Source organism: Buteo buteo, chromosome 10 (genome assembly GCF_964188355.1).
Source record: "Buteo buteo chromosome 10, bButBut1.hap1.1, whole genome shotgun sequence".
Taxonomy (NCBI): Eukaryota; Metazoa; Chordata; class Aves; order Accipitriformes; family Accipitridae; genus Buteo; species Buteo buteo.
Genome location: NC_134180.1, coordinates 3,782,808 through 3,798,712, shown reverse-complemented (window position 1 = coordinate 3,798,712; position 15,905 = coordinate 3,782,808). Strand labels below are relative to the sequence as shown.

General features: G+C 49.4%; 1 protein-coding gene across 1 annotated transcript in view; it reads left to right on the top strand.

Annotated features, from left to right (window-relative positions):
* The window catches only part of FBN3 (fibrillin 3), a 115,607-nt gene that overhangs the window by 62,479 nt on the left and 37,223 nt on the right, over positions 1-15,905 (top strand). Inside the window, exons 10-17 of the mRNA XM_075038096.1 lie at positions 6,216-6,368; positions 7,030-7,227; positions 7,918-8,061; positions 10,663-10,782; positions 12,260-12,385; positions 12,869-12,991; positions 13,706-13,981; positions 14,383-14,436. Coding sequence (XP_074894197.1) covers positions 6,216-6,368; positions 7,030-7,227; positions 7,918-8,061; positions 10,663-10,782; positions 12,260-12,385; positions 12,869-12,991; positions 13,706-13,981; positions 14,383-14,436 — 1,194 coding nt within the window. The remainder of the gene's footprint in view (positions 1-6,215; positions 6,369-7,029; positions 7,228-7,917; positions 8,062-10,662; positions 10,783-12,259; positions 12,386-12,868; positions 12,992-13,705; positions 13,982-14,382; positions 14,437-15,905) is intronic.

Here is a 15,905-nt window from a genome sequence, read left to right as displayed (position 1 = left end):
TTTGGCACAAAGCGTCTGTATTTCAAAGCTTCCCAGAGCTGGCGTGAGTCCAGGCAAGCTTTCTCCAGACTGACGAGCTGTCCTGCCTCCAGACTACAGAGCCTGGAGTGAATCTTGCATGTTTAACAGATCAAAATTCCTTTCCAAGCCTTGTAAATATTTGATGGTCCATTTCTCTTTGTAACAGACAACAGTTTCTATGATAAATAGATCAGCTCTCTGTTTACTTGCTCTCAGCAGGGGCACGCACTTTAGTCAAAATGAATCCCAGGGTTTGTCTCGCTATTCAGAAAGTTCATTCGCCTTAGAAAGGCAAGGATGCAAGGATTTGTAAAGAGGAACTGTTACAGAAAAGGCAAAGATCATTGTTAGTGCAATGGAAAATGTCAGGTACAGCTTGCTGTTGAGAGTCCTGGAAATTAATACAGAAAAAAATAATTTCCAAATTCTTTTATATCCACAGAACCTGGAGTGAAAATTAATCATGTTCTAGTTCCGGAAAGAAAAACATTGTAAAGCATAATGTACAAGTTACCTTGTTTGGGAATCTGATAGATTTTAATGAGAATGAAATTCTTTTCCTCCCTGTTTCCCAGACCCTGCCGTAAGCCTGGAGGGGTGTGACGGCTGTCGGATGAGTCATACGGATATTTCCCCACTTTACTTGAAACCAAGTGCTTCAAGAAATGAAAACTAAATAAAATTAGAAAGCCCAAATTTAAAAATAGTCCAAAGCTTAGTTAGCTGCAGTGGACTATGACTGCATCTGAACTCAATACATCATGCTCTAGCCATTTCCCTGAGCTAATATATGCTGCTAGTGTGCTGTCACATTTTGGGACAGACAATATTTTTTCTGGCAAAATGCACAGTTACTATTGGGGTGTTGTTGCCCTGGGATCCATATTTTGCAAACCCTGCTTCTATCCTTTGAGGGGGTTTTAGTGCTCATTTTGAGAGTTTATGGTAGTTTAAGCTCACGATTTACGTCCTATGAAATAAATCAAAGAAATAGTTTGTAAAATTGAAAATTAATAAATAATGTGGCCACCCTTAAAGCATGGACAGCATCAGGAGAGAGCAGAAGAGATTGTCATACTGCCACCTCTCAGATGTTTAGACTGGAAGTGACCGCAGTGTCTCATATATCATGGGGCACCAGCACTGGCTATGTGGTGACTTTATGGTGGCAGCCTTGATATATTCCCATCCCTTTCCCCTCCTTTTTTAGTAAAGTAAACACCTTTTTATTGCATTTGAATAATCTCCTGTAGTTTTTGCAGCTGAAACAGCAAGACACTGAGCTTGAGTTGATCCCAAATCTCATTAGCTGCTTTCACTGCCTTCCTCAGTAAAATGCAAACAGCAGCATAGCTGGAGAAAGTCCGTCATAGTTTGAAATGAACATTTATTGAATGATTCAACCACCTGTGCTTGACACAAAGAATCCAGTTCCACACATGTTCATAACAGTTTCATTCATTTATGCTTGTAAAAGACAGGCTCAGTGTTTTGCAGGCAGCAGAAGGATCTGCTCCAGCAGACTGTGAGGTTTTTTTTTCTTTTCAGTACAATGGGTTGCTTTTCAAGAACAGCTTAAAAGAATAATTTTCAAATGAGAAAAATGGCCTTTCAGATGCATTTCCAGACATGTACATGGTGTTCCTTTGTTCGTTGCAAGTCAGCACTCCTGCACATTGCTTTCTTTGCTCTTTTTCCCTGATAGCGCAGCAAAGCTCTGAGAGATTTGGGTCTTATCTCTTCTTGGGCAGCATCAGCAGATTTACTGCCTAAAATTCTGGGTAGGACCAGATCTTGCTTATCATTGCAAAGTCCTAGGCTCAGAGAAGGTTGTGAGGGTGTTACTGAAGACTTCACCTGCCTGGAGAACCCTTTTTGCCCTCTTTGGTCATTATCCAGGAAAGGAAAGAGAAAGAGGAAACATGAGGAGATATTTATGAGGGCAAGAAATGACAAAAGGGAAGTGGTGTGAGGGTCACAGGCTCAAACCAGATTGATAAGGATCTGGGGAGTGTTCCTGAGCAGAGTCTCCCAACAGGTCCAAGGCATCAAGGGAGCTGGTGATGCTGCCAAGCAGGGGTCTGCCTGGACATCTGCAGGGACCAGAGGGTGTAGAAAGGCCCCATAGTGTGAACCTGTGCAGGAACCTCAACTGCAAACTGGATCATTCAGCCCCCATTTGTAAAGCATTTCCCCCTAGAGAGAATAATTTTTTATCAAATCATTGCAGGGATGCATTTATACCTCAACCTTGTAACCGTTGAACTGGGATGTGAATTTGGAAAAGACCGAACAGCCAGGGAGGGAGTGAATTTATTATGGCACTTGCCAGCAAAGAAACTGTCCTGCAATAACACCCAGAGCTTCCCCGTTTGCACTGCAGCCCTCCTTGGTGAGGCAGCAGAAGCGTCGGTGGCCAAGGTGTGCCATGGGTATTGCAGTTTGGTGGGACCTGTGCACAAAGGGATACTTTGTGCCTTCGTTCTGGCATGACTCTTCACTGAGACAGACGCCACCATCTAATCTTACCCAGACAGGAATGAAATTGGTCAGTTTTCCAGAAACAGAGAACATACGATGGCATCATCGCTCCAGACTGACTGTTCTCACCACAGTATGAGGCTCCTTTTTGCACCCTTCTTCCTTGCAAACCAAGCACCATTGGACATCTTGGGTGGGAGAACTTTGGCTACATGCTGCTGTGTTGCAGCTCCCTTCTGAGCTAATAGCCCTCAGGTTCTTTGTAGTCAGAGCCAACTGCCTTTTGCAACCACTAGTTTGTTTGGGTTTGGTCACTTGAGCTTCTCAGTTTCTGTACATGACAAGTCACAAAGTGAGAGAAATACTCGCCCTTTGAAGTTCTCTCCTGGGAAACCGTACCAGTACTTTCTATTCCTCCATCTCTCCCTGCCCCTACCCCACCACCAAAGAAACAAACGAGGTTTTCATCAGGATGAAAACTGCAAAATCCCTTGCAGGTGCACGACACATCTTAGACACCTTGTGCAGACCACAAAGAGGATGTCCACACTGAAAGGGAAGATAGAGATTAGCCGTGCTGGATAGTCACTCAGAGGGTGCAGCTCCTGCTGTGGGCTTCTCCTGGGCATCAGGACACACACACCAGGGCATCATGGCCCAGCCGGATGGGTGCAGACTCTGCCAGACCCCAGCAGAAAGGTCCAGCTTGGAGTTGCTCCTGTCTCATTATGTTAAGCAGGCCAAACTCCATCTCCTGCTTTACCGCTCCTGGCTGGACCTTGTAAAGCATCCACAGCATCTCTGAGTCAGAGACTTCTAACAGACCTGTGGCTCTATCCCCCACCTCTGTGCACCATCTAATCTCATGTGGAATTCTACCTCCTTTCTCGCCTGCAGCATTATCTGATTTACTGGGGTTATTGTGCAAACCTGTTCCCTTAACAGCTGCAGAGGAAGGCAGAACAAAACCACGACGGCTTTGTGCTCGTACCTCCAGCATGTGGGTGGTCGTGCAGGAGGTCACAGAGGGACTGCAGGGACCCACTGTTCTTTCCATCCACCCCTCTCTCTGCCCAAGGCAGCTCCAGATGAGTTTTCAATTAGTTCTGACCTTCATTTCTGAGAGAGATTATTATAAACTGCAGCAAAGACAGCTGAATTTAATAAACATTTGTCCAGATGAATAAGAGCTGGACCATTCCCCCCCGTTACACAAACTGCTGTGACCTCCCTGCCTTGTCAAACTTGTCAGCACATGTCTGTCTGTGGGGAAGGAGACTGCGTTCTCCAAATCACTCCTTGCCCATTAACTGGCTGGCTGTCACCGTGTATCATAGCTTTTGGGACAGCAAGCATCCCACAGAAGAACAGAAGGAGCCGGGTGGGATCTCTCCTCTTTAATGCCCAAAGGGTTTATTCCAAACTACCACCCTCAGATCTAGAAGTTCATCTGAGCTCAGCCCTAAGTCCTCACTTCGCTAAACTCCCATCAAGGGTTTGAGGTTTGAGGCCCCACTATCCTGCCCTGGCTTGTTCAGAGAGCAGCTTCCTTCTGGAATAAGAGGGGGCTACATGACACGCTGTGGAAACACAGCTCTCTTCTACACTCCGGCATCTGCTGAAACCTGCAAAGACGTGGGCATTGCTCTTGCACTTTTGCCACTTGCCAGAGGTCAAGGGTTTGGGATGACCCAAACACCCATGTGGCTTGTACTTCCCTTCATTAGGATTAGGAGCTAATCCAGTGTTGCATTCAATCCCCTTACTCAAGTTTCCCTTCTCCTAGTCTGTCTGTCTTTCTGCAAGTCTCTTTGGTGGATAAAGTTTCCTAAAAGGGAATAGTTCATGCTGAACTCAGTGCTGCAGAATGGTGGAAAGGATGTATCTGAGAAAAGACCTGCTGGTTTAGTCACCCTGGCTTTAAATGGGGTCACTATCCTCTGCAAGTCACTGAGCTGTGATTAGAGAAGAAATGTAACCACAGCCCACAGATCAAACAGCTCCATGCAATTAATTTCAATTATATTTCAGGGAAGTGTCAGCCTGCTGGCTAATGTCAGTCTAGAGGCACAGATGACAAATCAGACTAGACTTTCTCCCTCATTAATTTACTTGAGAAACAAGGACGGGAGATGAATGAGTGGAAGATTCCAGGTTTTCCTACAGGACTTGGTGCCAGACGGAGCCTGCTAGACATGTGAAAGACCCTCAGTCTCCTGGGCCTTGTCCAGAAGCCACACACACCAAACACCGGTGCCAGGCTCGGTGTCTGTGGCTTTGGCCAGGCTCACGGACTTTGACCACCATCCAGGGCTCTTTCTCCTCCCAGCTCAGTCCAGGCTGTGGGAACTAACCCATGACCTGAAACAGGCATCCACTGGGAATGGGAGTGATCAGGCTGGAGGGATGTGGAATTGGGAACAGCTCCGTTTGTTTAGCGAGAGGTGCTGGGACCACTGGGACCTGGCAGGGAATGCTTCCTCATGGGAAGCCTGGAACGTGGGACATTTGCCATTAAATCAGTTCTGGGAAGGAGGGGCAGGTCCTTGCCAGGCCTGAGATGTGCAGGACCACGCTGGACACCGGTGGCTGTGGCAAGGTCCTTGCTTAGCACAGCATCAGGGATCACTGACTAACGGTGGAAGGGTTGTACCTGAATCCCCAGCCTGAGCAAAGTGGCGTAGGAGATGGCTGACCACCTTGGTCTGCCAGCTCTGTCCTGCAACAAATGAGAACAAGGGAAAGGACTGCTGCAGCCAAGGCTTCAGCCTAGAGCAGGAATGGCTGAGGAATGCCCACTCAGCTGTCTGGGAACCCTCAAAATAGTAGCAGGCAGCGCTGGATGGTTTTTATCACAGGGAAGTGTTTTTAGTGGCAGAAGTCAGAGGAAAATAGATTGTGCTGGGTCCAACAGCCCAAGAGAGGAGAAGACACTGCCCTCCACGTCGCCAAATTCAGGGCCTGTTGTACTGTTATATTGGCACTGATTGCCTACCCTTGGTCACAAATGTAATATAAATAAGGAAGACAGACACTAATATCAGAGGAGGAACCTGAAGAATGGACATCTCAGCCCCAGGATGCAATTTTGTTGAATAATGTATTTGGTCCAGAATGGTTTACCTGTCCCCACTGAGGGGATGAGTCAGGCTGTCCAGTAGTGGGACGTCTCCCAGCTGGTATGTTGGGTCAGTGGGGGAACCCGTCCCTGACATCTCTCATTAGTGCAGAAACTCTGGTGAGAGGAGGGAGACACCTGTAAATAATCCCATTTCTTTGGGAAGGTGAGGAAGCACGGGATGAGGTGGGGGACCGCATCTGTTTTCTGTTCTGTGAGTTCAGCCAGAATCTGCTGAGTCAGATTGTCCTTCCTGCAGGGCAAGAAAGGTAGCTCCTAATGGAGAATCCAATGGGGAGGGATTGCCCACCTACTGCCTGTTTCTGGCTCTTGGTCAGGCTGCTTATAGTATTTAGGAGCTACGATAATGATAAGAATGTGAGATCTGATACTGGGGAATGAGGCCTGGCCCTACAGCCTTGATGTGCTCCCAGTGGAGGTGCTGGAGAACCTCATGACCTGGGGAGTAAGGCAGAACAGGAGGTCAGACTGGGACATTGGACAGCCAGAAGAGATGCTATTTGGAATGGACCTGACCAAGAATATGGTGATGAAATGCTGTGAATGTGTCTCCTTCTCTTCTCCCTCTCTGCAGACCAGCGGATTGGGACGTGTTTCTCTGCTTTGATCGGGGGTCGCTGTGCCGGGGACCTTCCTGGCCAGTACACCAAGATGCAGTGCTGCTGTGACTCAGGGCGTTGCTGGGCCATTGGTCAGACTCCAGAGATGTGCCCTGTCCGGGGGTCTGGTAAGTGCAACCCAAAGGACCTCCACCTGCTGCTTGGCCAACACGCGGCTCTGATGGCCCTGGTGGTACCCCAGGCTTGACGTGGAGAATCATCAACGTAAAACCCAGAGAAAGGTCACATGGGGATGCTGGCTCTCCTGCCTGGGTCTCATCTGAAGTTGAGCCAAATAAGTTCAGCCAAGGCGAGAATTTATCCCTTTCCTCCTACCCCTTCATCTCTCTTTGGCTTCCACCATAATTGATCCTTGGAGCCAAATGAGGGTGAGCCCAGGCAGCAGGAGGCCTTGAGGAGGCACACCACTGTAGATAAATCTCTCTGCCGCTCTTCTTTCATCACCAGCTCTGAGCAGGGCAGAGCTTCACTGTGTCTGGCACCATCCTGTGTCCTGTCCTTTCCTGCATGAAGGGAGCCCACGGTGCCCAGCTGTCCCACGCACCCTGGGAAGCCGTTGCCAAACACCCTGGCAAGCTGTGTCTCATCATCTGCTCCGGAGTGAAGGGTGTTAAAGCCCTCCTCACCCATCTGCCCTGTTCCATCAGCACCCACTCTCTTTGCTCCCTGCCGGTCCGTCTCCATCCCTCTGTTCTCTGCACTCTGGCAGAGGCAGGAGGGGGATTCAGGCACTCTTGGAAAAGCACTAAGGCAGCTGTTTTGTTTCAGATGAGTACCGCAGGCTTTGCATCGAAGGACTCCCAGTCGTGCCAGGGTTCCCTGGGAGCTTTCCAGGAATTCCTGGATTTGGGCCCAATGGTGTTGGGCCGGGACTCAACGGGCCTGGAGGCATCGGACCAAATGGGGCAAATGGACAAGGCGGGATCCCAGGTCTGCCTGGAATGGGCCCAGGAAGTTCAAGCATTGGTAATTAAAATTACTTTCTTACTGTGCTGACCCAATTTGGCTGCCTGTCTCAGAACACAGGCAGCGTGTCTGCCTGCGTGCCGGCCTGCTTCTTTGAGCCATGCACACATGAGCAAAGGGCCCATGCTCTTAGCCAGCTACAAGGTTTATTTTGACGTGGGGGGAGTGATGGGATGTGACACTAATGCTGTGCAAGATGCTGAGCCCAGAAGCAGATCAAACAGCATCTGCTGGCAGAGCAAGGAAGCTGAGGCTGGCTCCGGCGCAGAATATCTTTCTAATTACTAAATAGGAATGAAGCTTTCACGTCACTGCCTCACTTTCTGCCTCCCCAAAACAAAACTGTTTTTTTCACCACCTTGGACACCCCATCATGTGCATCCCTGTGTAGCTCCTTGCTAAGGGCTGAAGCCTGTGAAAATGGACTGGATGTGAATAAATATTGATTCCCAGCTTGCTTCTGAGAGGCTGTGCCATCTTGTGCATGTCAGTGGGGTAGGGGCATGCCACATACTGCAGCACCCTGCAGAGATTTCTGAGGCAACTGAGTTTGTGTCTGCAGCCCCATGGTTGTTCAGGGCCGAGGAGCATCACTGATCTGTCATGGTGTTTGGACTTACTGACCCTGCTTCCCGGGAACAATCAAGGGAGCTGTAATCCTCTACCTGATGCTGTCTCTGTGCTTTCCAGGAACCGCCACTTTGAATCAGACCATTGACATCTGCAAGCATTTCACTAACCTCTGCCTGAATGGACGCTGCATCCCCACCCCATCCAGCTACCGCTGCGAGTGCAACATGGGGTACAAGCAGGATGTGCGCGGAGAGTGCATTGGTGAGTAGGCTCTGCCTGACACGCACACGGATCAGCTCCAACCATGCCCCATGCCTGCTCCTAACAGCACCTCGAGCTGCTGCCCCAACAGCCCCCATCCCAGTCAGAGCTCCCCACAAGAGGCTGGAGATAGAGGGCTCGTGTCAGGTAATGAAACAGCGTGACAGAAAGGCTATGTCTGCCCCGCAAAGAACACCCAGGGTGACAGCTCTCCTCTGGTAGCCACAACATTGCCATTGGCTTAGCTGCTTGTCACTGCTTGGACAGAGTCCCAGCACCGAGGTGGTGCCGATGGTCCCAGTGGCCAGTTCACACCATGGGAAGCCCCATATAACGAGCCCTTGGGGAGCACCAGTAATCAGGGAGCAGCAGGAAGGGCAGCGTGCTCTGCCAGTTATTGGGCTGCTGCCTGCTCTGCTTACACCGCAGGCTTAGGCTGCAGCCCCAGTGGTCACCCCAGCTAGCTGGTAGCTGTGCAAGCCTACTCAGAAGCTTGAGGTCTCCAAGGAATTAGAACTAGAAGGATGGCATCTTTCAGAAGAATTACCATTTTATAAGTAAGTGGGCTATTTTTTCTGAGAACTGTAAGGACACTGTGTCCTGCTGAAAGAAAATGGTGTCCACCCACCACATCTGCAAAGAACAGCCTTCCTATGCTGACATCTCCACCCAAGCAGACCTCCGAAGGGCTGAAATAACTGTCCAGACCTTAGGCTGTATGGAGATCCTGGAAGTCCCCCTAGCACCTGAAGGCAGTGGTGGATGTCATAGCCCAGCTATGTAAGTATGCCCAGCTAGAGGAACTCTTCAAACAAGTAGCTGTGTTACAAGGGGAGCTCAACAGGCAGCATGGTATTTGGCAATGTAAGTAAGAGATAGATAAGTGGTACTGTGTGCTGTCCCAGGCTGAGTGACAGCCCTACCTCAGGGCTGTGCAAGGGGAGGTAAACCTGAATTCAGCCTTGAGCTGACTGACACAAATAACTCAGAAGATGAAGGAGACTGGACTCTTATCTCTGCTGAGGGCAGAAGAAAGAACCTTCCTCTGAAGTGCCCCTATGGAAGAGATATGACGCCATAGGTTTGGAGAACAAAAAGCACACGAGTAACGAACAAGATCCAGGAAAAGCCAACCATGCAACCTTGATCAAGCCCCCCACATGCATTAGAACCAGTGCCACCAGAAAAGCCCATGAAGTATTATTAATTGGAGATTCCTTACTGAGAGGTACCGAAGCACTCAATTGCTATCCCCCCAATTTCTCTGGAGAAGTTTGCTGCCTACCAGGAGCTCACTGAGAAGCTGCCACGACTGGTGAACCCTCCAGATTATCACCCACTCCTACTATTCCATGTAGGGTCTAATTATACTGCAACAAGGCAACTTAGAACAACCAAAAGAGACTATATGTCACTGAAAGCAATGTTGAAAGAATCTGGACACAGGTGGTGTTCTTCTCTATCCTCCAAGTCAGAGGAAGAGGTTCAGGAAGGAGGAGAGGAATTGAACAGGTGAATGCCTGGCTGCGTGCCTGGTGCCATACTCAAGGTTTTGGCTTCTATGATCATGGATCTACCTTTGAGAAGTCAGGTCTGTTGGGACCTGATGGGGTTCACCTGATCAAGTGGAACAAGAAGGTCTTTGCTAAAAAGGTGGCCAGACTTACAAGGAGAGCTTTAGACTAGATTTAGAATGGGATGGAATTTTGAGCAACAGAGAAGAGCCGGGGGCTGCTGATGTATTAGGAACCAACAGGGAAACACCTGTGAAATGCCTGAAAGGAATAAGGGTGTGTTCCTCTAAAAAGGTGAGAGGGTTGATAGCCCAGCTGAAGTGCCTCTATACCAATGCATGCAGCATGGATAAGAAACAGAAGGAGTTGGAAGCCACTGTGCAGCTAGAAAGCTAAGCTGAAATGCAGTGGGACTAATCACGCAACCGGAGCACTGGAATTGATGGCTATAAACAGTTCAGAAGGGAAGATATGTTGAAACTCATGGAAGATGGAGGTGATTAGAGACAGCCAACACGGCTTCACCAGGGGCAAATTGTGCCTGACTAATCTAGTGCCCTTTGATGACAGAGTGACTGCATCAGTGAAAAAGAGGAGAGCTACAGATGTCATCTACGTGGACTTCTATAAGGCCTTTGATATAGTTCTCCCCAACATTCTTACCTCTAAATTGGAGTGATATGGGTTCAGCAGATGGACTGTCGGATGGATAATGAATTGGCTGGAGGACTGAGTCCAGAGTTACAGTTAATGGCTCAATGTCCAAGTGGAAACCAGCAATGAGTGGTGTCCCTCAAGGGTCCATACTGGGACCCATGCTATTTAATATCTTCATCAATGACATAGATAGTGGGATTGAGTGCACCCTCAGCAAGTTTGCAGATGACACCAAGCTGAGTGGTGCAATTGATTCACCTGAGGGAAGAGATGCCATCCAGAGGGACCTTGTTGGCCGTGCTGTCAGGATGCTGAGCACTGGAGTTGAAAGGACGGGCTCAGCAGCTCGCAGGAGGCAGCCGTTGTTACCTGTCCTGGTAGCTTGCTGTGTATAGTGGTGACTCATGGGTTTAGGCTTTTCTTCTTGCAGATGTGGATGAGTGCTCCAGCAGCCCCTGCGTGCACGGCGACTGCGTGAACACACCTGGCTCCTACCACTGCAAGTGCCACGAGGGCTTCCAGAGCACCCCCACAAAGCAGGCTTGCATCGGTAAGTATTTTCTGTCTCTCCTTTTGGAGAGAGTGTGTGCAGGGTTATCAGAGACATAGGTACCAAAGGAAAATGGTTGTAAAGGGGAAACAGAGCGAGGAGTCCCCAGCACCAAAAAACCTCCCAGCCAGGGGTGTGATAGGATTTCAGAACAACTTAGTTGAGCTGCCAGCAGTCTCCTGAAATCTGTCTAGAAGTTTCCTCTATCTTAAAATTGACTAGAGGCAATCAAGGAATTTAGAGAGTCCTTTTCAAGAGCAGAACTCTATTTAAAGATGACAACATTTTGTTTTGACAAAAGATAGGATTTTTGAGGAATGTTTGTATCAATGTAGGGATTGTGATTTCTAGCAAAGTTGCTCTGTCAGTGTCTTGCAGCAAGATGGTGCTCTAGATGAGGGACTGCTAAAAAAGAGTGGTGGGAAGGTAATGTCCTGTGTGAACAAGAAACAAAGGTAGATTTCCCTGTCAGTGCCTGACCTTTGATTTTTTTATTTTTCTGCCAAGTGGTTTCTGATTGGGGGTTTCCAAAGGACCCCCCAATTGCCTAACAATGTGAAAGCCTTTCTAATTTCCAAACTAAATCTTTTAAGCTGAATTCTTCTTGTGGTTCTCTTTCTGGCCATGAAAATTCATCACTGTCTCCTTAACAACATTTTTTACATGTTGGGGAACTGCAACTTGTAACCCCCCTGTCATCTCCCTTCTAGACTAAACAAATGCAAGTCTCTCAATCTCCTCTCATTGGTAATGTTTCTAAGCTTCTCATTGTCCTTGTTTTTATCTTCTCAACTTCCTCCATTTTGTCCTTATCTTTTCTAATGTGTGGTGCCAAAATTGGATGTCATTCTTCAGCTGTGACCTCTCTGGCTGTCAGGACAAGAAAAGGTCCCATGTGGGTTACACACAGCTCTTCTGCTGATACAGCCCAAAAGGTTTCCTTCTGTGCAGGACCACCCCATTTCATCTGTGATTCAGACCCTTTTCTGCCAGGCTCCTTTCAAGCTAACTTCTCCACATTAGGAGAAGTCTACAAAGGGTCTGGATCATCCATTGCTGCTGGGGCCAGACTATCGGTTTTCAGTAATTTGCTCATAAAATAGCTCATCCTGTCTTCCCCAGCTCTTGACAGAGGGTCAGTAACAACCCCCTACCTGAGACAGTCGTCTTCCTTTCTTCAATAATTTGAGTTGCAAAGGGGGCCTTGGGGCAGAGGTTGACAAAGACATCATGGATGGTTTGAGATCCTAGAGGTCTAACCTCACAAATGTTGTGCTGCTTCCAGAGCATGCAGAAAGCTTTTTTTCACATCTTTTCCATCTCCTGTAGTTCATTGAGAAGGGAAGAGTGTGATCCTGGAGCAGGGCACCCTCTAAGTGTCTGAGAGCACTTGCCTGGTTTTCTCATGGACCATATTAAGCTGGAACTGATTCTCACTCTACCTGCTGCTACTTTCTTATGTTTATTTCTCTGCCAGATATTGATGAGTGCATCATGAATGGAGTGATGTGTAGGAACGGCCGCTGTGTTAACACTGATGGCAGCTTCCAGTGTATCTGCAATGCTGGCTTTGAAATCACCCCTGATGGCAAGAACTGTGTTGGTAAGCTATTTCCTGATGTGCCTTGGGGAGGTTGGGACTGAGCTGAGACTATGTCCTCCCTGGGGATCGGTGGTTACTTTAATCTGTGCTGTACTCCCTTCATCTCTAGGGCAGAGTGCATCTTAAAATGAGAGGACTGAAATAGGAAGATGTTTTTATAAGGGTGCTAGCACTCCTGGAGTGCTCCTGTAGGTTTTACGGTCCAGGAGCATGAGCAGGGCTGGGTCTGGAAGCAGGACATTCTCCAGCAGCCAGCTGAGTCCTGCTGCGAGCTGTACTGCCTGAGCAGGGTACCAAGAGTGGCAGGGATGCAGCAAGACAGCTGTCACCAGGAGAAGCCATGGGAACTCTGCCTTGAGGATTAGCACCCACTGCCATAAGAAGCAATTTGACCATGAGATGGGGGACAGAGAGTTTTTGAGCACAGGAGAGTCTTGCCACAGCTCTCAGGCTCAGCTCACGTTTTCTGTTTGTCCTCCTCAGATCATGATGAATGTGCCACGACCAACATGTGTCTCAACGGGATGTGTATCAACGAGGATGGCAGCTTCAAATGTATCTGCAAGCCTGGTTTTGTGCTGGCTCCCAATGGGCGATACTGTGTCGGTGCGTAGGTCCCCAAGCTTGGTCTCTGCCCTCTTCCCAGCCAGCCGTCCACATTCCTGGGGACTTGCGATATGTCTGAGGCCAAGGGGACCTGAGAAAAACCAAGCCTGTTGCCAGGCATCTCCTGCTCTGCCACCAGAAATTACCCCCCTCACAGCAGAATGAGCACAAGGGAAAATGTTCTTGCATCTCCACTACTTCAGCACAAATTGGAGCTTAAATCCTCTTTCTGAAGGAGGTTAAGCAGGGCTGTGAAGCTCTGTATGGCCAATGTGAGCTGGTAGCAGTCATCTCCACAGCTTTCCCAGCCTCTACAGCACATTCCATTACGGTTTGTGTGCCACCCTCCCAAAGCCAGGAAGGTTAGGATGTGAAGGCAGAGTGGAGAAAGGAGGATGAAGAGAACATAGCATTTCTTTGATATGCTGCTGCGACACGGGGTGAATTCTGTGGGTCACTGCCCCATTAACAGAGCAGAGACCAGACCCCGCTACTCTGAGAAGGGTCTCAGGAGACTGAAGAAGCCCAGATCCCTGTTCCTTCCCTTGAACCATTAGGGACAACCAGCAGAGCATGCAGGGGACATGATGCTCTAAACTGCACCTCTGGCTCCCTCTTAGTCTCCAAGTCTCCCTGCAAAATAGTCCGAAGCCCCTGTCTGTGTGTCCTGCTGCCTGTGGGTAGGTAACAACCAGTTTGTGCTTCCTCTTTCAGACATCGACGAGTGCGAGACGCCAGGAATCTGTATGAACGGCTGGTGCATTAACACCGAGGGCTCCTTCCGCTGCGAGTGCCTCGGGGGCCTGGCTATCGGGGTGGATGGACGAGTCTGCGTGGACACCCACATGCGCAGCACCTGTTATGGAGGCATTAAAAAGGGCACGTGTGCTCGTCCCTTTCCAGGAGCAGTCACCAAGTCCGAGTGCTGCTGTGCTAACCCAGACCATGGCTTCGGAGAGCCCTGCCAACCCTGTCCGGCCAAAAACTCTGGTGAGCCCCTCTTTCATCTGAGTTTGCAAAAAGCCAGGAAGGTGCTCCGAGACATTCTGGGTCCCTGACAGGTTGACAGGTCCCTGAAATGGCCTAGCAACTTGGCAGTGACATGGGAAAGACATAGGAGGGGGAAAGGGATACCATGCAGTCAACAAATTTAGGTCAGATCCACAACTCTGATGCTGATCTCATTGCAGGGATTCTCACAATGTTGGACTACTAACTGCAAGTATCAGCTCTAAAATACACATTGCCTAAGTATAAACAGACACTGCTTGGAAGCCCACAGCTGACACTTTAACAAACAAACAATGAATCCAACGCTACCCAGAATTAATGTCACTGTGATGCGTGAAGTGTCTAGAAAAGCTAATGGCTCTGTTGTGCTTTCTACACAGCTGAATTCCAGGCACTCTGCAGCAGCGGCATTGGAATAACAGCTGATGGCAGAGGTATGTGCATCCCATGTACCAGATTCTAGACAGGCACATCTAATGTCACTCTCAGCTTGCTTTCAACTGCTTTTAATGGAGTGTGCATGCATCTGTGTGACTGTGGGAGCGTGTGCCATGAGAGACTTGGCACCGCGGAGGGTGTGCTGGAGAGTTAGCACGTTACGCCTGTGTACGTGAGAGCTGTTTGTGAGTAAGCGCAGGATAGCTTGCAGAGCCTGGGTGGGTGTAAGTGCATGCAAGAACCTACCTCTGTGTTAGTGAGTGTCTGTGGGTGGGATGTGAGCTTGGGCACAGGGGGAGAGGGATGCTGGGTGTCTTTTCTCCTCCCTAAGGCACCACGAGTTAATGTTGAGCAAGCATCCCTGAGGACTGTGTATTGAATCAAGTGGTTGATTCCTGGCACCCTGTGGGAACTGCATTTCTGGGGATGCACACACAGAGTTTGGCTTTACTCCCTGCTTTGATGGGAATGAAGAGCGTGACCAATTGCATCCTCTTGCTTGTTTCCCTCCTCTGCCCTCCAGCTCCCTTGGTCGCGGGAGAAGAGGGTTCACGGTCTCCCAGGGAGAGGGAGGTGATAAGCGCGTGTTGGGATGTGTTGCCAAGGGGCTGCTTTGAATTAGACAGCTGTGCAAGAGGTCAGGCAGGCGGCTGCGCTGCCAGCCCTGGGCAGTGCTTGGATCAGCGGGAAGAGCACAAAGCAGCCAGATAGCTACGGCCTTTCAAAACTTTCCAAATGGGAATGAGCCAGAGGCAAAACCCTGGTGGCTTCTTGGGCTTCCTTCCAGGGCACCGTGTCTTGGCCGAAGTCAGTCTCAGGCTAACGATAAGATGCTTTCTAGCAAGAAGCTAACGTCAGACATGCTCTGGTCAGCCCATCACTGCCCGCAGCCAGGACTACGTGCACTCAGCGCTCTCCAGGGTTGCATTTCCCTGGGGATGTAACTGAACTCCAACTGCATGGGGAGACAAAGGCCAGCAGTGTCTGGGAAGCCCTGGCCTGGGCTGCTTGCCATCTGGCACTATGGCACCGCGAGGACACTGCTGTACGAACAAGAACCTGCCCTGTTCTGTGGGGAGGCTGTTTCTTGCCAGGGTAAAATCTCTTTGCCTGGGCACCAGAGGTTTACTCCAAAAAGGTGATGCTGATGCAAAGGAAGAGATGCTGCCCACCTGACTGCCACCCTTCTGGGTTACTCTCCACATGCACAGGGCACTTGGTGCTGTTGACAGGGGAGGGAGGCAGGAGGTGGGTGATGGCAGAGATGCTCACAGCTCTCCCTGCCAGATGCTCTGCAGACCTGAGTCCAAGCACTATGTGCATGAGGAGGCTGTGGAACCCACCACACCTTGCTGCAGAACTGTCCAAAAATCTCTCAGTTTGGGGCAGATCTGTCCAAGGCACTCTGCAAGTCTTTGAAGCTGAGGTTTTGACATCCTGCAGAATTTGGCCCCTGTCCCAGGCC